Genomic DNA, 23,691 nt, shown 5'->3' on the forward strand with positions numbered 1-23,691 from the left:
AATATTCATATATTAAACTGGCCTAAATAAATTACAAATATTTTGAAAAGATACACAAAAAACCAAATTGCGTGTAAGTAGCAAGTAAGTAGGTATTCGTAACAACAACTGTAAGTATCGCATCGACTCATGAACTCAACGCAATATTACCTCGTATTTATAGGTACAGTTGCCATCAGATATATCGGAGCGGCCAAGGTGCTCACAAATATCTGAACACGTCTCTATTGTAAAGGCGTTAGAGTGCGTGTTCAGATATTGTGAGACCTTGGCCGCTCCAATATATTTGATGGCGACTGTACACGAATTACCTACTATTAATATCATAGCACTCGGGATTGGTCAAAGGGTTGTTTGCGTTGAATCCTCGAGCAATGCCAAGCAAGTGTAAATATCAAAATTGAAATAAAACGGTCACCGCACTATTTAAAAATACAAGGAATATTGTAGATATATTCTTAATATTTTTCTGGTATACATAAATGTTCCAGAAAAACGTTAAGAATTTATGGAGTACATATGGTACTACTTTACCGGCATACTGCGGCAACTAGCACCATACGTGCATATATATGTATTGTAAAACGTACACGTGCGAAAAGGTAATTCGCAACTCGTGTCGATTTAAAACACTCCCTTCGGTCGTATTTTAATTTATCGCCACACTCATTGCGTATTTCCTACTTTTCGCACTTGTATCTTAATGTTCTATTACAACGACTTTTTACAAATCAGAGGTTACATTTCAGGTTCAAAATGTTTTATTTCAGCATATATGTATTTAATTGCAATGTACCTACACAAGTACAGATAAATCTTGACACTGGTATTATACGAGTTTTCGTAGCGGGTACTCTTTGGTGTTCTAGCCGTTATCTTCACCAAATGTGCAGATTCAACGTGACGCCACACTTGCAATGAGAACACTCATTTATTATAAAATTATACATACTTACTAGGTAAATTAACTTAAGCTTGAATTAACTAATAACAAAGAAGCGTATATTTAAACCATTGCATCAGGTGCTCGTTATTCCTAGCATAACGTATATTATAATTTATGATATTATATTTAACTATCATCACTTTTCGAATTATACCAATATAATTTGCACTATATATGGACACAGGCTCTAAAATAATATTAATATTACAGACGTTAGTTACACCTATACCTATAGGTACACATTTAACACTGCGCTGCCGTTTTCATTTCTTTTGTAGGGTCGTATCAATAAATCAGTGGCCCATGACTCAACATAAATCGTGCCTGTGCAAACGACCACTTATTCACATTCATAAGGTTCAGCGGTCTTAAATATTTAAATTAAAATTAAAATCACCTAGCACCAACCGACTTACAAAGTGATGTACCGGGTTTATGTAACTAAGTTAAAGATAAACAGAAAATTAAATTGGTAAACGCACAAAAATGGTTCTGATATCTCGTACATACGTATCACTATGCTTACCTTATGGTATGATATGATTTATAGTAATGGTTTTAAGGGTTAAGAAATGCATTATATTTCAGTATTTAAGTTTTAATTCGAAATGTGCAATTTTCATGTAGTGCAATTGCAAACTATGATTTTTACGAAGTTCTATTGGTAACGAAATAAAATTAAAATGGTAACAATAAGTACATGTATAGCATTTTTGAATGATCGGTTCATATTTTATTCGTAGTGGTCGGTTAGGAACATAATATACGTTTAGTTGCCATAGGAAATAAACGGCAGGATATTTTGTAGTATTGAACTTTGAACTGGTTACTTATTTAGTATAAGACACGTGGTATAATTTTGTTAAATTTGTACTTAATAATAGACCTGGCCATAAAATCCGCTCGTCATAATAATATTAATTCAAAAAATACAATCACATGAATTGGGTATACGTTGTACGAGTATACCTACATTCGAACAATACTTGATTACAACTTTAGTTATTTTGACTGTATGTTATACTACATATTTAAATGCATAATTCATGATTGACTTAGACTATCGAAAACTTAAATTCTATAAAATGTATGTCAAACATTACAATATTATTAGCACAAGTGTAAAGTAATAAGGCAAAGATACTTACAGACATCTTATTCTAAATAAATAAAGCGTTTCACACTGACCTAAACCTAAGACACTTTACTTTGGTTTTTAATAGACTATTCTTAAATTAATGGTCTGCCTGCATGTTTCTGACAGGTATCTGGTATGTATGCACCCATAAAATTAACTAACTTGTATGTACATATACTCTTATCACGTTGACAAAGGACGGATTAATTGATTTCGGACAATTCATTTGTACAGCCTCTATTGCTACCTACAATGTAATGATCTGTAATTTGCTTGTTTATCACAAAATACCTGATCGGTTAAGTACATTAGTTTAATAAATGCTTTTGTTTGTTTAACGTAAATATTCCAATGATTGGACGTGCAAAATACGTCAGTTATTATAAGTATTTATCAGCAATAAATTACTAACTCATTTAGGCACTATACCTAGGGTAACATCAATTGATAAATATAAGCAGCCTCGGATTCACAGAATCACATATCTTTTAACTAGGGACACAATGATAGTAAGGTACATATTTGTACTGTGCCAGTGCATGAATTACATATAATTTGGATTATTCAACGAATTAAAGATTCAAATTATAAATTTGATTAAGGAGTTCAATGCCGTGTTCTTTGGTCACTAAAAAAAACACAAAGAAAATAGGTAGGTACCTACAACCTACTTAGTTGACATATTCAACCGACTCGTGGTATTGTGGTGGTAACGATGTAAATCAGCAGCTGCCCACCGCCGACGACTAGTGAGAAACGACTAGCGGTGATAAGTTGTACCTAACTTCACTAGTGAGTTACTTTCTTTTAGGAAAATGTAACTATACTTGCCGGCAGAGTGCACGACAACTAATACTTGCAATTCTTTTATATGCATGTTTTACACAATAATATAGTCGATCGCTAGTCGTTTTCTCGTCCCCATCCAGTGCTTAAGGTAATAAAAATGATCCACTTCGGCGATTGACTTAGAAATCATAGATTAGTTGTGATAGGTAACACATTAAAAATGTTCAAAGTTCAGTTGGTGACAATAGGCGCGAGAGGTGTGGGCGATTCGTCGCCGTAGTAGCGGTAGCGTAGCGGCGCAGGCGGCGCGTCGGCGTCGGCGTGCTGCGAGTCGCGGTGCCGACGCAGGTCCACCTTGCGCTGGAACGCTTTATCGCACAACCCGCACGAGAAGGGCTTGTAGCCGGTGTGCTTGCGCATGTGCGTGATCAAATTAGAGCTCTGGCTGAACGCCTTCGAGCACACCACGCACTTGTGGGGTTTCTCGCCTGCAACAAATGTTCTCTATAAATATTTAATCTTTAGTAAGTTAGTTATGCGCAAGTGTACATCGACCGCTATGTATACGAAACTCGATAGAAAATATATTAGCTCCTGGAATAGCTCCCACTGCTACATCATAGTATGGGAAATATACTAAACCAGAAGTTTCATTTTTAATTATACTCAACTAAAAGTATTTAGGTAATTACCTATGTATATTCATATAGAAATGTAATAATAATTTATAATTTCAGGTACAAGCTCAATGTCGTCTTTGTCGGACTCTGTAGAAGCTTTATAAATAAATATTTAGTATACATATAAAGCCAAAAACACTAAAATTTCTTCACCGGAGTTAAACACAGTAAGGAAATCCCAATGACATAGGTAAGAAAAAGGCACCTGCTTAAAAAGTACGAGTATAGGTAGGTAATCGTGGGTTGTTGGTTTTTGTGTTGAAAAAAAAACTAGGAAGTGCCTAATAAAGGCATTTTATAGTAAAATCACTATAAAACAATAATTAAAACTAAGTGTCCCATTTTCATATTGGAAACAGTAAATCAGAAACAGGTGCGTAATACGCGTTTCGAAATGATTTCGACTTGTATTTAATTATAACATGCGTGGAGCCTACTGACGGTAGCGTGCCATCACCTCGTAATTAGGCTTCTATAAGCAAACCACTACTTGTCATAATCATAGCCTCCTTTATTATTTATAGTGAAGTTCTCAAACTGATTTAGTATGCAGAATCGTTAAAGGTACACTGACATTTATTAGTATTCGTTCGGAAAGTCAGCTGGAAAAAATACTAAAGAATCGATGCTTGTATTGGTTAGGACTAGGTAGACTAATTCCATTAAAAAAAGTAAGTACTATCTAGGAAATTATTGGTAACCATTTGGTTTAAATTGTGTACTATAGGTAGTTAAATGAAGTTAATAGCTTGGTCAATTTAAATTAGCAGTATAATACGAGTAGCGATATGTTATATGCTACCCACAACTCGGAACATGTTAACATAATGAATAAAATGTATTGTAAAGATAGAACAGGATTTAAGGTAGGTTTTTGCCGGTGGCTGGGCAGTGCGGAGTGCCACGTGAAGGCCTGTGAAGGCTGCGCGGCTAATTGCAGGCCGAGCCGCATTTTGGAATATTGATGATGAGGCATTTATCGGGAGGACGAGAGCCATGTAGGGCCGTTGTAAATCATTGGGAACAGAGCAGCGACGTGACGAGACGTCTCCGGCCAAGACAAATATGTCCGTCACATTTTTTAGGTAATTCGTCTTGTTGAGTTTACTGGAAGTTGTCAGTCCGTTATAAAAAACGTTCCTCTTTGATCGCTGCAGCTTCGATTGCGGTCGCGCACGTAGATAGCGCTAAGAGCTGGCTATAAATAAACCGCCAGAACCAGTATAAGATTTATATAGGTTCACCTAGTAGTTTTTGTGAGAGTAGGTACCGATTCCTAGCTAATTAATGTAGAATTGTATTTTTACAGTAGCCCATATTTGGAACATAAAATGAGTCTGAGTAAAGAACTTTCAAAAATGAACAACATGAATGATCGTTTAACGACTAACCTAGCCACTGTGCCTTACATACCTATACCTGCCTACATATACATATTTTACAAGAGCCGTGTATATGATACGATCCAGTTTTTAATTTGGATCCTGATAAGAACCTAGTGTTCCATTGCTGGACAAATACCGCCTTCCCTTTCTTTCACTTATCCTGGTAAGGATGTTAAGAAAATGTTATTTAGAAAGGAAAGTTTATTTTTTGTTAGGTACATACAAAAATAAACTAACTTATAAAAAATCGGCCAAGAGCAGCATGTCGGGCCATGCTCAGTGTAGGGTTTCGTAGTTACCATTCTGTCAAAATAGGCCGAACGTGGGCTATTAGTAAGCATAATACCTTTACTGCGCTTTGTACATTAAGTACGTATTTTTTATTAAGAAAAGAAGATTTTTTGCAATAACTTAGAGGAGGGGGGACATATTTTTTTTCTTTCGGAGCGCATATTTCCGAAAATATTAACTACCTATATCAAAAAATGGTTTTAGAAGACCCTTATTCATTTTAAAGACCCATATATCCAACGATTCCCCACACTATCGGGACAAAGTAATCTATGGTAGGTACACGAAAAAAAATTTTTTTTTCACTTTTGCATTTTACCGTTTTGTCGCACTGCATGATTTATGCATCCATGCCAAATTGCAGCTTTCTAGCACTAACGATCACGGAGCAAAGCCTCGGACAGACAGACCTGGCGAAACTATAAGGGTTTCTAGGTTAACCCTAAAAAAAACAAATAAAACTTACCTATCTATAAAATAAAACTAAAAACGAATACTAAATAAAATTAAAATATATCTAAGAAATAGGGCCCCTTTGGCATGGTGCCGAGGACGCTGATTATTTGGAAATAATTTGCAGGTACTATTAAGTATGATTGAATAAATCATTGTAAATATGACTACGATTTAAACACGGACTCATCACATCACCTGAAATTTAAAGCATAATTATGTTACCGCATAATGCATAATGATTATCATTTAATGAAGTCAATAAAATCAAAACGCTTGCTCACGTCAGTATATACCTACGTCATTTATTTTGTGGCCCCAGTGACTATAGTGCATTCTGCATGAATGAAGAAGGCTTAACGGCGCGGCGGATCGCTATACACCTTCGATTTAATGAACTTGTCTCGGAAGAGGTGCACTTCGGTCATTATCTCGTTCCCGAGCGGCTCGTTAAAAGCAATGAAAACGGTTGAATAATGGTCTTCTTGCAATTGTCGTTTTACCTATAAATTATGCATAATAATTAAATAATTAACAAATTACTTATATCCTTGTAATAATCTTTACGATAGTTACTAAATAGCTCGTATCGTTATGTGTATATACAGGGTGATTCATGAGACGTGAGCAGGAATAATGCTGCATACTCAGTAAGTTATAATTGATCGATCACCGTCGTATTTAGGTGAAACGACCACACTTTTTCCTATTTTTTTACTTTTTGGTGAGGGCAAATTTAATTCTCTAGAACAATGGTCACCCTACAAGACCTAATTAATAAACATAAAACCTCTTTAACCGTAATGACAGCATTTTGATTACGAAGAAAATAAACTGTCAACTCGAGTGAGATACGAGTTTTCAAAAGTAACCAGACCGTGATGACAGTGTTGACATTCAATTTGACACAGATTATCGGTAGTTTAGTATTCTAATTTTAGGGTGACCATGCATGTGGTAAATAAATTAACTACCTTTTTTTTTCAACACGACTAGAAAATTAACGTTAACCTCACTAATACTGATACGAAACAGTTGCTTATAATTTATGAAATGCGCAGTGTTAGTCCTGCTCACGTCTCCTGAATCACCCTGTAGATCTTTCAAAAGATTTATTCAATCGTTTATTCAAATCATCAGAAGACCTAAGTATCTATTAGGAAAGTTTGAGTTGGAAATAACAGGGCAGGCTAAGTTGTAGTGACAGTCGAGTTAAAGTGGGCTGTTATGCCTGTTATCGAATGTCACAGCCAGGCGGTGTATCTAATTGGTTAGCATGTAATACCATATTTTTCAAATACATTTTATTTTTATACAGCATATATATATATATATCTAATTTCATAACAATAACATTTACTAAGTAGGTTTATATAATTACTAGCGACCCACGGCCACGGACTTCGCACGGGTTATACAAAACCTTCACAAATTATACACTAAACCTTCCTCAATAATCACTCTATTGATAGGTGAAAACGCCATGAAAATCCGTTCAGTAGTTTTTGAGTCTATCGCGAACATACAAACACACAAACAGACAGATTCGTCGGGGGACATTGTTTGGGTCGCTAGTAATAATTAAAAATTATAGGAGACAGGGGCATAACAGTGGTACTTAGGCATCAAATTGTGTCAAAATACATATTTTCAATAATGTTAATATCCAGAGAGGAAAATGGGGACTATGTTTGTAAAGAAAGGCGATTTCGGGGCTTCGTTCACTGTCGTCTTAAGTGGCTAAATTCCTTCATTGCTGGGATTCCCATTTACGGTTCCAGTTAAAGTGAAAATTGTACCTATTTTCTATTTTCAGTTAGTTGCGGCTTTCATCGTTTCATACTTTGATTATAAAGTTGAAGTCGAACAAAAGTAGAAGTGTCATAATTTGAATAGTTGGCCAAGTTGTTTCAAACTACGAAATTGCTCTGTGTTTTTGCTATTATTGAATATGTTAGTAAGTAGCTATCTATGGAAAGAATGACTACCATTAAATTCATTGATTTGTACATCCACGTTGAAAAATGTAGCAGTTTACTTGCCATACGAATAATTTAAAAAATTACACGCAAAAAAAGGGAATAGGCGAGTCATTTTTATAGTTCAAGCCTTATTTCTATAAAAATCGATTTGAATTTATTTTACTTACGTATCTATCCAAGGGAACTTACTAGGTACTAGGTTATAGAGGAGCCGAACCGAAATTTCCGATTATTGCCGCGGACGCACCTCTGTACTGGTACATATTATTTTTCTACTGACCTGTATGTATGTATGTGTGTTTCTTCATATCGGACTTCTGATGGAAGCGTTTCCCGCAGTACTGACAGGGATAGGGCCGTGTGTCCGAGTGGATGAGGAGGTGAGTCGACAAAGTGCTCGACCGCTTGAAGCATTTTCCGCACTGCTTGCACTGCGACAAAATACAAGATATACTTGGTCAAGCAGATCTTGTCAGTAGAAAAAGGCGGCAAATTTGAAAAATGTAGGCGCGAATGGATATCGTCCCATAGAAAATTTGAATTTCGCGCCTTTTTTTACTGACAAGATTTGGTTGACCAGCTATAATTATGCAATTATTTTTCATCGTATTTTCACGAAAACGTACGAAACAGTCTTGCTATTTCAGTTAGTCTCGATACAAAAAATACTGACGTCGACTGAAGTAGCATGACGATGAGAAAGTACGATGGAAAACAATTATTTTATATGCACTACATCTGTACTTAGTTGATTTTAACGTTATTTTTACACGGAAGGGAACCATTCAGTCTTTTCAAAGGAGCTTTATATCTATTTAGTACATTATCGTACATTGCACATGGTATTGGATTATCTTACGCTAAGCGTAATTGTTAAAACACCATGACCCAAAAAGTTTCCATCCAGCATGAAATAGACAATTCTACATTCACAAAGGTTAGTAGGCAAGTAGATACTATATTATCTGAACGTAACATCAAGCGAACAAAGTTGATGAGCGATTCATGGATTCAATATAGTTTAATTATCTTGATTACAATATTATTGGCGAACAGTCGTGTTGGCCAAGACACACTTTGGGTCGCTGCGCCAGAGGAGTAAGTAAGTACGTAAGTAAGTACAATATTATTGAATATAAAAAATAAAAAATAACATAGCCACAACCGAATACAGAACCTCCTCCTTCTATGAAATTGAAGTCGGTTAAAAAGTAACATTTATGCAAAACAAAGAAAATGTGTGTTCTGATAGAAATGATGCGTTAATTATTAATTAGACGAGCAGCCTCGCGGCCGACGGTGTCCATCACCTTCCGCGGTGACAGCCCGCAATAAACTAATTACAGGCCTCCCCCCTTTCTTTGATTTCCTTCTACCCGTGGTAGCTAAAAAATATTTTTTCCCTGCCCAGTAATTAGTTTCTATCAACGGGTTATTACTCGTATTTTACACGCAGTAAGTAAACTCGACGTTGAATTTGAAATACAGCACGTGTTTTAACTGAGGTTTCTTCGCGATCATTAATTCAGTAAGACTGGAGTTCCTATACCTACCTACATAATTCTTACCTAGAGCTTTTCCTAAGTACCGATTAGGTGATACCTAATAGCGATTAGATATTGATCGTTTAGATTCTAGAAGTATGTACATATATATATCTACGCGGTTCTTACCTTAAGTAGGTATATAAATAATTTTTCAATACACTTTGGTTACGATTTTGGAATAATAAATATCTTAGGTACTCGTAATTGTAAGTAAACAGGTATAAGTTATATCTGTCTTGTTGGTGTTTTGTATAAAAATATTACTAAGAACCTATTGCGCCATCTCTCAACTCGAGTTGGACTCAAATAGAATATGAATTCTCGGCAAACAAATTCTTGCCAGTGTTGCTACTGGATTGTTGGTTCTGGATTAGACAATAGGTTTTCTTTAGATTTATTTAAACAGATGTTTCTGGTATGCCACTGAATAATTTCGTCACCTGACTGTTGTGTATTCAAACCTCGTTTTTGTGAAATAAATCCGGGCCACGTAATGTTTCAGTTTATTTAGTAAATGTATCTTGTACCTTAGTGTAGGTATCGTATTTCGTGAGTTTCAAAAGATTTTTTAACTGAGTTGTGTCTTCTTCCTTAGCCATGCCTGTACCTTTTTACTTATTCATGCAACCTATTAACCTTAAATATTAATCAGCGCTCTCACGTTTTCAATATTTCCGATTCTTCGTAATCTTATAATCTCGACGTTATACCTACTCGTACTAACCGCGAAACTTTAACAAGAATCTGAGGAAGCTACAAAAATTAATCGTATTTAGTCTCATTGCAGGAACGATTAAAGGTGTAATGAGGATCGAGTAGCGGCCATAATCAGGCGGTTAGCCGTTAAGTGCGCCCGTGCAATCCGCGGCGCTCGGTGACAGTTGGCCGGGCAGCTGCCTGCACTCGCGCGCACAAAAACTGATACTTTTTTGGCCGCCTTTTTATACAGTCGATGCACTCTCTTATAAACAACACAGGTGCTAGGGGATGACTGTCCACATATGGTTACAAAGGCAATAAGATTCTTCGTAAGCTTTATAGGTGGAAAATTAAGCAAAATAATTAAGTACCTACCTATATTTTTATTCAATCTAAAATTTTGATTTGATAACTGACTAAAATAATAATATTTGATAATTAACTATGAGAAAAAACAACTCTTTTTCCTTTCATAATATAAAGTATGAATCTAGAAGTACATACAACATACACCTTATAAAACAAAGTCACCCGACGCGTCTGTCTATTTGTACGTTTGCATTAAATACGAATTTTCACGCGGTTTTCACCGATTCTTGAGGAAGGTTTAGTCCCGTGCGAAGCCGCGGCAGGTCGCTATATACGCTAGTACCATTATAAAAATATCCGACGACCGGTCTTGCCTAGTGGGTAGTGACCCTGCCTATGAAGCCGAAGGTCCTGGGTTCGAATCTTAAGTATGGTAAGCTTAAGATATACCATGGGACTTAGACAATTCGTGTACTTAATGTCCCTATAATATTTATAATTTATTTATTTATCTGACGTGCATCAACTCTAACATAAATAATGCGTCACTAGCACAAAGTTACTTAAATTACTTAAAAACCTTTGTCGCGAGTTTACGAACTAAGCAAATTAGTTATGAATGTATCAGATCGTAATAAACGGCTCGTATCGTATTTGATTAAGCACTTAGCTAGATCGTAATGAGAGGCACGCGAGCGCCACGCGCCTCACGCCGGCCCGGACGCGCCGCGCTGGCCGCCGCGCGCCGCCCGCGATCTTATGCGGTCCAATGTTTGGTACCTAATGTCCTTACAGTGACTGTACTTAGTCTAAAATTTAAAAACTCTGCAATGCATCTTATACAGAGTGTGAACTTTATGGGATAACGAATTTTCCTTCGTAATGGGTCAAACAGAAAACTGTGTTACGTCTTTCCTGTAGACATACACAAGAGTTAAGGGCTATAAAGGTTAATTTTCTTATTTAACCCTTATCCGCGTGAAAAGGTCCTCCTTTTATTTAGAGAACTATGATAAAATCGTTACTTACATGCCCACAAGCTGTTACAGTGCGTGAGATCTTAGAAGAACCTTCGTAATTTAGAAAAAGTCTTCGGTTATCGGCGGTAACGTACGAAGGTGATACTGCTGTTCTGCTTTTTTAATAGCTGATAAAACTTTTTGAAGTTATCGTAAAAAGTTAAGTGGTCAATTAGCATCAACATAAAATAAACCCTAATCTAAAGGCTCTTAAATTAAATTTCGCTAGATAACATATTGCGATTAGACTTATTGTCATAATTTAAATAAAATGGAATCAGAATTTGAATTTCGACCGGAGGTAAATTTGAAAACAGAATGTCATCTCACCATGTATCACTTCTGGAAGAAATTATATAGAGCTGAGAATACCTATCGCGTATTGGATTTTCTTCGATCATACAATCAGACGTGGCACGCACACGCATTAAAAGACGTATTATTACTGGGAGTGTCGATGGACGAATGAGTAGAGGGCGTGCACCCAGAAGATGGACAGATGTGGTCCAAGACGTTACCAGGACTTCACTCCAGGCAACTATTCAAATGGCTGAAGATCGAACGGCCTGGAGAGCAGTGACAGAAAGAATAGCCCAATAAAGTCTTGAAGTTTATTAAAATATTTACAATTATCGCTCTTCTTAAAAGTTGCCGCTTCCTTCACAAAATATTTATAAACATTATATACAATTTCCCGCGATTGACTATTTACAGATATACCCTTTTTGAAACGTGTCTCCATTAAAATCAATTTAAAAAATATCTAATGAAATAATAACGAATATATTATGGTGGTATTAACTGCTCTATATAGTTCAAGACGAGAAAAACGACTGCACTCTTTGGGTGTTGGACTGCCACTAATTCGTCAACCAAAGTAATTGAAACTGTCATTTTCTATTACACGATTACGTCCGATTATAGTCGAGACCCGAAGGTTCTTCTAAGATCTCACGGACTGTAACTATTGCCCACAGGAGAGAAAACTAGTGTGTTCGCGTGAACTGTACATTTTTCTCTCCTGTGGGCAATAGCCCTAATATCGTTTTACTTTATAATAACGATTGTTTAAACTAGGTATAATTAAAGTGATACTATTTACCACTCAAGCTGTTTGGAAGTTTTTAATACCGCATTATTCCGCCTGAAGCATAGCATAAGTACCTACTCACTGTCGCTTCAATGCTACCACTTAATTTAATGATAAAGTGTGGAAAACACTGAGTGGCGCTGCAACATTTTTATCGCCGTATGACACAAGGTAATTATTTCTCCAATTATAAACAGAGCCGCGCTGTGATATTAAAAGTTGGAATTTTGATTAAAACCGATGCGGATTTTTATAATGGCGGTGTAGAAAAAACGAAAGGTACAAAAATGGCGAGAAGACGAGCGAGAGGCCGCGCCGCGCGACTCGTTTCGAAGCGCGACTACTTATTAAGACAAGGGCAGTTTTTTCTATTTGATTTGTTAAAGAGACTCAAACGGGCTACTGGTTTGCTATTTAAAAACATTTCGAACGGAAACTGGACAGTTATTCCACTGGTTATTCTGGACTCACAGGATGTCGCTTCGCTGATTTCAAAGCTGTAGATTATTTTCGTCTTTTTTCGTACGCTAGAGCAAGTATAAGTATGTGTGTGCAATCTTGAGCACACACAAGGCAAATATATTCTTATACACTAGTACTTATACATAGGTACAAAGATTCTTATTTAATTTACTCCACGATAAAACCACAAATAATCGGCCGACTTACTTGGAATGACTTTTCGCTTCTATTTTCGCTCTTGATGAGTGAGAAATTGAGATCAGCCGCGGGCGTTTGAAGGGCAGAGTAAGGTTGGTATTGCGGGGTGGAGGGACACCGGCAGGGGTCGGGGGTGGCGGGACGGTCGGCGTCGGGGCTGGCGTGGCCGCGCTTGACCAGCTCGAGCGGCGCGTCGTCGCGCGGCTCCCAGCACGGGGAGCCGGGCCCGCGCTCGCGCTCGCACGCGCTGCCCGGCGACCAGATCTGACGGTTCTTCGTCGACAGGTTCAGAGGCAGCTCCTCGTCGTCTGCAAACAAACTTGTCGGTCACGCAACCGTTCTTCACGCTTTAGGCGCAGGTCACAGAGAACGTCTGAAAGACTTCTAAAATCTCTACAGCTGTTTAATGTTTGAGAACTACTTACGTCAATGTAAATGATATTCATTACAAACAAATAGCTAATTTTTAGAGAAAATAACTTTACTACAAATATTAAACTGACCATGAGATAGGGAAAAATCTGGATTCTATGGAAGTTAATGCACTGGTACCTATCTGTATGGGCTGCTTGGGTACCTACTGGTAAACCGGTGTTACTTTGAGAACTTTTTTAGTACGCGTAGTCAAGTAGAAGCTCTTTTACTTCTTATATGGCGCTTGTCCTTTAAATATCCTGCAAATTAATTATTTACCGCAAGTGCAATATTCCAATTTATTTATAATTAACATACCTATTATTATTTCCATAATAACAAATAACATTTATTTAAGTGCCTAAAAGATATATACAGTGATACTACTAAACTAAATTAATAACTATAATTGATATAAGTTTATAAGTAGCTTAAATCTAAAATAGGCCCTTCAGGTAGGGTTGCCAGATGGTCGGGATTCGGCGGGATTCTCCCGATTTTTAGCATGTGTTCCCGATTCCCGACAAAGTGTAAACTGTCCCGAAAAACAGCTTCACGTTATAAAACAATAATTTCAAATTCCGAACTGTCGTCGAGCGAGCAAGCTGACGTAGTGCCAATAATGTAAAATATCGTTGTTTTTAATACATTTACTTTAATTTGAATGTATTTTTTTTCCCGACTTAAGTCCAAAAATCCCGAAAAATTGATATTGTTTCCCGATAATAGCGCCTTTCGATCTGGCAACCCTACCTTCAGGCATTGTACCAAGGATCAGTGGCGTACCTAGCATGGGTGGCACCCGGTGCGGAAATTGAGGGCGTCACCCCAAAATTCAATCAAAATTGTAATAGTACATTATTGTCGAGGCTCGGAAGTAGCTACTTGCAGGATTACTGAGGATTCGTTTTAAACGGACGACCTTGGGAGTCCGTTTAATTGAATCCGAAGCCAGCAAGTAGCCTTCCAGCCGAGTCATATATAGTGCTTTTCTCAAAAATGGTGCAAGAAATATAAATATCATAGAAATATTTTACAAAAGCAACGTTCTTGCATGTATATTTTGACAGAAAAAAGCCATTGCCGCCTTTTTATTTTTTTAGTAAAAAAATAGAAGTGTATTTTTCTGCCAAATATACGCCAACCTATAGATGGTCAAGCAAATCTTGTCAGTAGAAAAAGGCGCGAAATTCAAATTTTCTATGGGACGATATCCTTTCGCGCCTACATTTTTCAAATTTGCCGCCTTTTTCTACTGACAAGATCTGCTTGACGCAGTATATTTGAGACATCTAAATAGTCGCGGTACTAATCATCTGTTTGGCTTTTTAATGGGCCTGTGCCTTCATTTGATATGGTCATATCAACTTTTAAAAAGTTTGGAACTCGACAAATAATGGAATTTGTATGCAACATTGCAGTCCCAAAATCGAGACTGCAATGTGATTAACTTTTTAATTTTTGACTAACAATAAACTACGCGCTTTGCGACCGATTTTTTAGATGGCAAAGGCGACTTTGCAGTCCATTTTTGAGAAAAATATCCCATCAAAAACATAAATGTAAAAAAGGAGAGCCAAGTTCAATACAAAAATTATGCTTGGCTGTGGGGTTCGCCGCAAAAAGAATGGAGATCTAAATGAGTGCCAAGTTCTATGCAAAATCCCAATATGTATTTATAGGAACAAAATAACATTATAAACAAGTATTAAACTCTATTTCTTTGCTTTATTGGATACCTATAACAATTGCTGTTATTTAAAAAAAATGCGAGATCTTAAAGCGTTACAGGTTTTTTGTATGGGGACCCCCCCTATTTTTTAACTTTTTTTATTTTTAGATATTTTTCCTACGCTTACACACAATTACCGAGCTGGATTCCAAATTTCATCCTTCTAGGTCATCTGGAAGTAGGTTAGGTTTAGGTACAGGTCAGTCACAATAAAAAAGAAATTTGTATGGGGACCCCCCCTATTTATTAACTTTTTTTTGTTTTTAGATTTTTTCCTACGCTTACACACAATAACCGAGCTGGATTCCAAATTTCATCCTTCTAGGTCATCTGGAAGTAGGTTAGGTTTAGGTACTTATATGTCAGTCACAATAAAAAATGTTTTTTTTGTATGGGGACCCCCCCTATTTTATAACTTTTTTTTATTTTTAGATTTTTTCCTACGCTTTCACACAGTAACTGAGCTGGATTCCAAATTTCATCCTTCTAGGTCATCTGGAAGTAGGTTAGGTTTAGGTACTTATATGTCAGTCACAATAAAAAATGGTTTTTTTGTATGGGGACCCCCCCTATTTTATAACTTTTTTTAATTTTTAGATTTTTTCCTACGCTTTCACACAATAACTGAGCTGGATTCCAAATTTCATCCTTCTAGGTCAACTGGAAGTAGGTTAGGTTTAGGTACTATAGGTATGTCAGTCAGTCTTAAAATTTACGACTTTTTGACCTTCATATCTTTATAACCGTTTGAGCTAGCTTCATGAAATTTGGGCTTCTAGATGTCCTTATGGATATAATTAAACACACGTAGTTTTATGTGTTTACGTTAAAGATGTTTTGAGTTATAGAAGGGTCAAAAGTGGCACCAAGTGGTTCGTGTAATATTACACTTGGCGCTGGCTAGCCAGTTCCTTTGCTTGAACTTGGCTTGACACGCTGCCGCGTGTCTAGATATTTAAAAAGAGTAATTGTAATTTAGGATAGCTCAGGATTTACTCCATCGCTTTCATACCGCCCCCGCCGCCCCCCCCCCCCCTCCTAGCTACGCCAATGCCAAGCTGCTGATACATTGTGCGAGCTCTTCGGACACCAGTTACATCAACCAGACGTTTCGCGATTTTTGCAAATAAGTTGTGCGCGCTGGGTCTTATAATATAGTTTTTCACCATCTCTAGCAACTATTTCGATCGATAAAAATCGTAACTAGGTCTTAGGTAGGTATGTCTACCTATCTACAGTATAAAACATACTATTTAAAAGGCATACGAGAAATATTTATTGTACGTATTGACAATCATGGTTAAAGATACATCTAGAGGTGAAATTAAAGTTGCTTAAATATTAATTTTGTCTGAAAACATGATGCACCTGAGCAATCAAATATTTTTAAAGGTTATACTTTACATCTGATTTCAATTTAAATATTACCGAACGAGACTGGCGATCCAATAAGTTAAAATGTACTTAAGTATATGTTTCACAAATATTCGCGATTCGTAATTAATCCTGATAAATGTCTTGTAGAGTCTTTGCGGAAAGAAAAGAGTCGTGGAATATATTGGGCCCCATACAATATCAACTCTCGACAATCGACTCTTCTCTTTCCGCACAGACTCTATTAATGGTAGTGTATCACTACGATTAATGTAGGTGTCTACATAGGTCCATTCTAACCCAGACCCCTATTCGACAAGCGACGTTTGACGTATCGTGTTGATCTCCCGTTGATGAGGGAAAAATCATAAGTTCTCGAATACGTACAATGTCAAAATTTTACATTAACAATCCACAGTTAGGGTGACAAGCAAACCAAACCGAACCACCCTTAGTTTAGAGTTGAGTTTTGGTTGTACCAAATGATATTATCCACCGTTGATGGAATCAACACTCAGTAGGTATGCAATAAAATCAACTGTTGATTTGACGTGGATGCGAAATCTGACAGTTGCACATGTCGAATTTGGCCCCTGTTTGAAGTAAATTCACTGCGCATGTTAAATAGCTAACTATGAGTGTTAGCAATGTAGGTTTTCACTATCTTTACTGCTGAATCTTAACTGGCAGCAATAGGTAGGTACTCAAACGCGACAATTAGAATAAGTAATCAGACCTCGGTGTGGAAAACTCGGTTTTCGCCGAGGAGGTAAACGACTTTAAAACAACGTCGTATCGTACGAGTTATTAATCAGCACCTTACTTACACCGATAGCTATTCTAATGAGGCATGTACCGAAAGAGGAAGCCTTGTAAGGAGGCCAAAGTGGCATGCGTATGTCGCTACAGGTTTTCGACTGCTTTTAAGGATTTAGGTTACGTGGCAGATTCTTGGAAAATATAAAATATGCAAATACCTCTGTAGATATCTGTAGGTTCTTTACATCAACCATTACATGTAGTCAGTAAATATACCTAGTAGAACACCTCTCCAAAAATAAAAGTTATGGTATCCATGTATTAGTAACTATTATTTAAAGTTGAACGTGCCAAATGGGAAGGGAAATATCTCCGCCTAAAGGACGACTCACGCTGGACCGGGCCATGCCCGGGCCGAGGCGTCCGATATGTCATTATCTATGATGGCTGATCGGTGATCACGTGGTGCTTTCCATGGAAAACGAAGCTCCGATCCGGCCCCTGCCTGGTCTAGCGTGAGTCAACTTTAATGCGGATGGTATTCATAAGTAGAGCACGGTTTAGTTATTTTTAATACATGCCTTCTCTAGGTGGCGTGTGTCTGGCAAGTTCGATAGGAGTTCGGGCGTACTGCGGAGAGTGGCGGGGCAGCAGCAGTGGCCAGACACCTCCTCCTGCGCCGTATAGGGCTCCGAGGCCGCTACAGTACATCAATGCTCCTAGTTCTGTGTACAATAGTAAACAAAGGTTTATTAATCTATTTAATTAGATGTATTCATAAAATATGTGAAGTTTAGAGCCGTTTCTCATTGTTCGGCCCGTAAGGGCTGATTTAGACGATGCGAGAACTCGCATGCGAGTTTTATACCATTGCGGGTTTTGATTGGTCGAATGAATTGGACGTAATCGACAGTCCGCAATGTAAGTAAAATCGCATGCGAGCTCGCGCGCCGTCTAAATCAGCCCTAATGGGCTATCTGTCTCATATCTCTCATATATGTCAGTGACTAGTAACTATATTTGTGGGCTACCAGCAACAGCCGAACCTAACATGGATCCACATAATAAGTTCGAGTCGAGTAAAACGGCACTTACCCGTGGCTCTAGCATACTGCTTCAGAGCTCTGCCTGCTATCTCGATGTCTCCGAGCTGCAGCAAGTTATGGGGTAGAGTCGGCGACTGCGGCGGCGACTGCGGGGAGGACGGCGACTGGGGAGACACACTGCGTTCAGGGGAGGGGTAGCGGTGCGCGGGCGGGGGAGATGATAGCTGGAACTGCTCCGCCAGACGCGAGAGAAGTACGTGCCTGGACATCCTGGAACAAAATAACCAGAATGAAGATAGCAACGCCCAAATAGGTCCATCAAACTCTGTGCCGAAAATCATTCTTAAGTAATATTATCTTCGGTTACCGCGATAGCTACTCATCAAATAAAACTATTGAACCGCCATGACACCCATTGACCACGAACGCTGTAAAGGGCTCAAAACGTCGGGATGTAGAATGAATTCAATATATGCGATATAATCCATTTCAATAGTTTTATTTCATTCTTAAGTACCTAATTTTAGAGGTCAATAATTATTTCTACGTGAATAAGTGAAACATACCCTATATTTACCATACACCGATTGGCATTACTCCCTAACAAACCTCTTCATTAGTACCTAATTATTCTAATTAAGTAATTGACTAAAAAGTAAAAGATATCCTTAGGTTGATGAATATACTTAATTGGTGTATTCTCTTTCGTTGACAGCATAACGTGCATAGTGGCAAAACACATTTATCAAGATTTCACAGGCATTAGTGAACGATTCTAAAGTGGCGATATCATCGTAGTTTTCACGTGACCGGCGTCATTACGCCGGCCATCTATTTGTCGACACCGCTCGCCCTGATTAATCCATTCGCTTGTGTTGACAGCGAATCGCATTAAAAGCTCAATCAAGTAAATGTAGAATCAGAATAATGGAGCGACACGGCGCCCTCTGCGTACGCGCATTAATAATGCACACTTCAGCAAAAACAATCTTCATTAAACTAACGCACCTCCACCACCCATTTGACCGATGAAAGTTCTTACGTAAACATCAATTTACGGCTACTATACCTACTCGCATTCCCATTACAAATTAACAAAAATATATCATACGTTCACATCAAAATGTCAAAGCAAATCAAAAGTAATGAGTTTCAGGAATGATTTGCCGAAACTATCTAATTACTGTAATGACGGTATAAATGCAAAGCTATACGATACGTTAGATTAGTTATTAGACTCTATATTAATCGTTCCAGCGAATGTGCACCTTATAGTGAGGGTCCCGATAACGATCTTATTTATGAAGCAAATTGTGTAATTTCATTTCTTGTCCTACAAATAGGGCAATTGATTCGAGCTACCTATTACAGCTAATTGAGTAACGAGTGAACTTATGAGGGGGTTGTGTGTCGCAATTTCTTGTGTCTATAAGGAGAGGTAATTATTTGCCGTCGACTGCTGTCATATTTTTTACCGCAGAGTGCCCAGTGGGAACTCGCACAAGTGTTAAGAAAATCAATCAGCGCTATATAGCATTCGAGAACACCTCGAATGCGAAAACTTAGATATTAAAACTCGTTGCGAGTTCTATTAAGAAAGGCCATGAGCTGAAAATATTATTATTTTTAATCATGATTGAAATGTACCTACCTATATGTATAATTAGCCACTAAAATCGATATGCAAAGACAATACAGTGAGATATATCGAATCGAGCTAGGTTTTCACAAGACTTTATTGTAACAGTGTTAAAGTGCATGTTAATAGTACATTTCGATGCTAGTGCGGAAGGTATGTCATTACTTCACGAGTACCGAGATATCTTGCCACGAGCCGCAGGCGAGTGGCAAGACTCGGGACGAGTGAAGAATGACATTTCCGCACGTGTATCGAACGACGTCTTTTAATACAGTTGCGAAAAAATAAGAAAAACATTGTTAATCGTACACTAAACAAAAGTGGTAACAGTGACAGCTCGGTTAGACGTCGTCTTTAAGTGTATTATATCTATGGGCGTTTGGCAGCTATTCCGTTCCATTCCAGTCAACTTATTAAGAACGGAATTTTCAATATTGAATATTAAAAAATAAACGTGTTATAATCATGAAGAGGTAAGTAATTAAATATGAAATATGTAATATTTTTCGTATTCTTACATTAACGGTAGGTTTTTATGCTGATTACGACGTTTAAAGGAAAGTAATATTAACACTCATCAATAAGTAGTCGTGAATTGGAACAAGTATAAATTTAAAAAAATTGGAAAAGTAAAAAGCACTAGTTCGAGATAACCAACTTTCCGCACGCTAAACAGCTACGTAAAGTAGCACTTTTTGAGCAACTGTATTAAAATAGTACATTTCGATGCTAGTGCGGAAGGTATGTCATTACTTCACGAGTAGCGAGATATCTTGCCACGAGCCGCAGGCGAGTGGCAAGACTCGGGACGAGTGAAGAATGACATTTCCGCACGTGTATCGAACGACGTTTTTTAATACAGTTGCGAAAAAATAAGAAAAACATTGTTAATCGTACACTAAACAAAAGTGGTAACAGTGACAGCTCGGTTAGACGTCGTCTTTAAGTATATTATATCTATGGGCGTTTGGCAGCTATTCCGTTCCATTCAGTCAACTTATTAAGAACGGAATTTTCAATATTGAATATTAAAAAATAAACGTGTTATAATGATGAAGAGGTAAGTAATTAAATATGAAATATGTAATATTTTTCGTATTCTTACATTAACGGTAGGTTTTTATGCTGATTACGACGTTTAAAGGAAACTAATATTAACACTCATCAATAAGTAGTCGTGAATTGGAACAAGTATAAATTTAAAAAAATTGGAAAAGTAAAAAGCACTAGTTCGAGATAACCAACTTTCCGCACGCTAAACAGCTACGTAAAGTAGCACTTTTTGAGCAACTGTATTAAAAAATAATTTTCAGTAGAGTATAGAACAAATACGATGGCGTATTCATGTGCTCATTAAATGTGAAGAGCGCTCGTAGTTAAAGCCTATCCTAGTATTGTTATAATTAGTTGTAGATACTAATCTAACATATAATTGCTGTATTATCGATTTCAATACGTTCTAAAGATTGCTGTGCTTTGAATTGTCACAACCTGGTTGGAAAGCGCTAGAATTACCCACTTCAGTGTAATTTGCAGCGTAGGTATAACTTATACTACTGGCGGAATGTAGGCCTGAATAAATAATATGGTACTCGTAAAATTACCTTCGCTATCACTTATGACTTTTCAATCAACATTTAAGCAGCTTTTACCAGCCAGTTATTTCATGACATGATACTTGTGCAGACAGGATTTATTGAGGGACCAACTTGCTCTGGCTATGTTAGGACTTTAATATGTATCCTTAATTTACGTACTTAATATCGTGCATAATATAATTTTCAACACACCAGCTGGTAAAAGCTCTCTAGATTGTTCAAAAACCGATAAGAAAGTTGCATTTTATTCACATGTGAGGCAAAGTAATCAAATGCAAATTTTGAGTAGTTGTCTTTTGATTCGTGGTAGAATTGACTTTTAAATGATGATTTTTAATGATAAATATTTACCTAATGACATTCATTTTGAATAGATTTGTTTTGATTTTGTTTGATATTTTATATTTAGTTAGTATTTTCCTTGTTTCAATCGGTGGCAAAATTTGTTTAACCCTCGTGCCTTGAAAGCTTCGCAGCGCTCACGATTCCATTTTTCGAACCACTCGCTACGCTCGTGGTTATATTTTGGCATATTTTGTTTGCTCGGGTATCAATATTAGCACGAAAAGTTAAACAACAACTTTGGCTCCTTGTTAAACAAATATCTATTATTGTATTTCTAACATCCCTCAGATGTGAAATGAGATTATGAGATGTGACCAAACTATATAGGTAACTGGCCGAATTTTAGAGACGAAATGTTGAGAGAAATCTTTGCAATAGTGTAAGACTCGGAATGACAACTGGGTCATAATTACTACTTTGTCTTTTTGTCCCCAAAAGTCACAAAACAAAGAGCGGCGTGCTCATTCTTTCTTCCGTGCCAAAAGTAAACATTGAGCATTGGTACCTAAATCAAATGTTCCTAATTTTTGTTCAACCCAAAAATACGTCAAGGCCGGTTTAAGGCGACATAAGTCACCACTAGAAATTAGGCTATAATTATAAACATTAATTTTTCTTATCTTAAGCCGCTTATAGTTGTTATAAAAATTTTGATTTTGAAATCAGAAAAAAGGGGTAGGTACTTAACTTATAGCGTGATGTTTGCTGTTCTTTGAGAAAATCAGATTTGAATGCTACTCCGGATCCGAAAGGAATATATATTAATACTGTATTAATTTATTATGATAATAGTTACCTACTCCTAATTTTATTTTATAATTACGGTACCAATTTTATTAAATATTCTAATAATTATGTAGGCCGGCACTTTTCCTAAATGAAACCCACCCTGTCGATCTATCGTATTCTTTTAATTATTAATCATTATTTGTTTTTATTGTGTTTTTTTATTGTTATTAAGAATTGTCTTAAGAAGGTAATAAAAAAATACCTAATATAAATGATGGATCGGCTATTTGATTTAATTTCGCACTTTATTATACGAGGCTCGTATTAATGGCATCACAAACACGAGGACAATTAGAAGGCCTATCTACTCTACTATATCAGATATCGATTCACATTTTAATGTCTTTGTTATTGAAACGTCTGTATAAATACTCAAACGACAATATTCTAGCGGCTGACTAAGCACCATGGGCGGTATTATGAACTTTTGGTTGTTTGTGTGTTTGTCTGCGTCGTCGTATCTCCTGAACTAAAGTTTCAGTCAGTGCTTGAATTGCCGCAGGTAAAATCTGGTGATTTTAACAAATGTACGTGTATCGTTCATTTATTGACCTTGTTATAGGGTGTTAATTAGAAGAGGTAATTTAAGAGTCTTACAATTAGATAAATTCGAAGATCGATTATTGCTAATCAATTCATAGAAAAATTGTTCAATGTTGTTTATAATACATATTATTTACTATAAAACTGTTATAAACACCTAATACATAATTGTTTAAAACAGTGATTTGTTCGTTAAAAATCAAATTATCTTTGATTATTAAAGATTAACTTAAAATGGGCGGGCGGGCTTACCTCGTTTGGGCGGGAAACTGCAAAATGGTTTTCCTATCGCACTCACTGCTGCTTCCACTGTAACGTTGACGTCAATGTACTTAGAATTGATTTCAAATCCACCAATTAATTCTAGATTTAATCATAACTAGAGGTTGTGTTACGTAGGGGTGTCGAGATCGCGAGCGCGCAGGCTGCGACGCTGGCATGCGCTAGAGGTGCGGTGCGTTCGG

The 23,691-nt window shown here is 37.0% G+C and overlaps 1 protein-coding gene across 1 annotated transcript; it reads right to left on the bottom strand.

The window, feature by feature from the left end:
- LOC134663786 (endothelial zinc finger protein induced by tumor necrosis factor alpha-like) lies at positions 1-23,691 on the bottom strand. Its single transcript, XM_063520275.1, has 6 exons — positions 23,480-23,691; positions 18,363-18,583; positions 17,849-17,992; positions 12,998-13,296; positions 7,945-8,095; positions 1-3,361 (listed from the first exon to the last, which is right to left on the bottom strand). Exons 2-6 carry the CDS (start codon positions 18,580-18,582, stop codon positions 3,105-3,107), a joined length of 1,071 nt encoding a protein of 356 aa, XP_063376345.1. The 5' UTR covers position 18,583; positions 23,480-23,691; the 3' UTR covers positions 1-3,104.

The sequence above is a fragment of the Cydia fagiglandana genome, chromosome 4 (genome assembly GCF_963556715.1).
Source record: "Cydia fagiglandana chromosome 4, ilCydFagi1.1, whole genome shotgun sequence".
NCBI classification, from domain to species: Eukaryota; Metazoa; Arthropoda; class Insecta; order Lepidoptera; family Tortricidae; genus Cydia; species Cydia fagiglandana.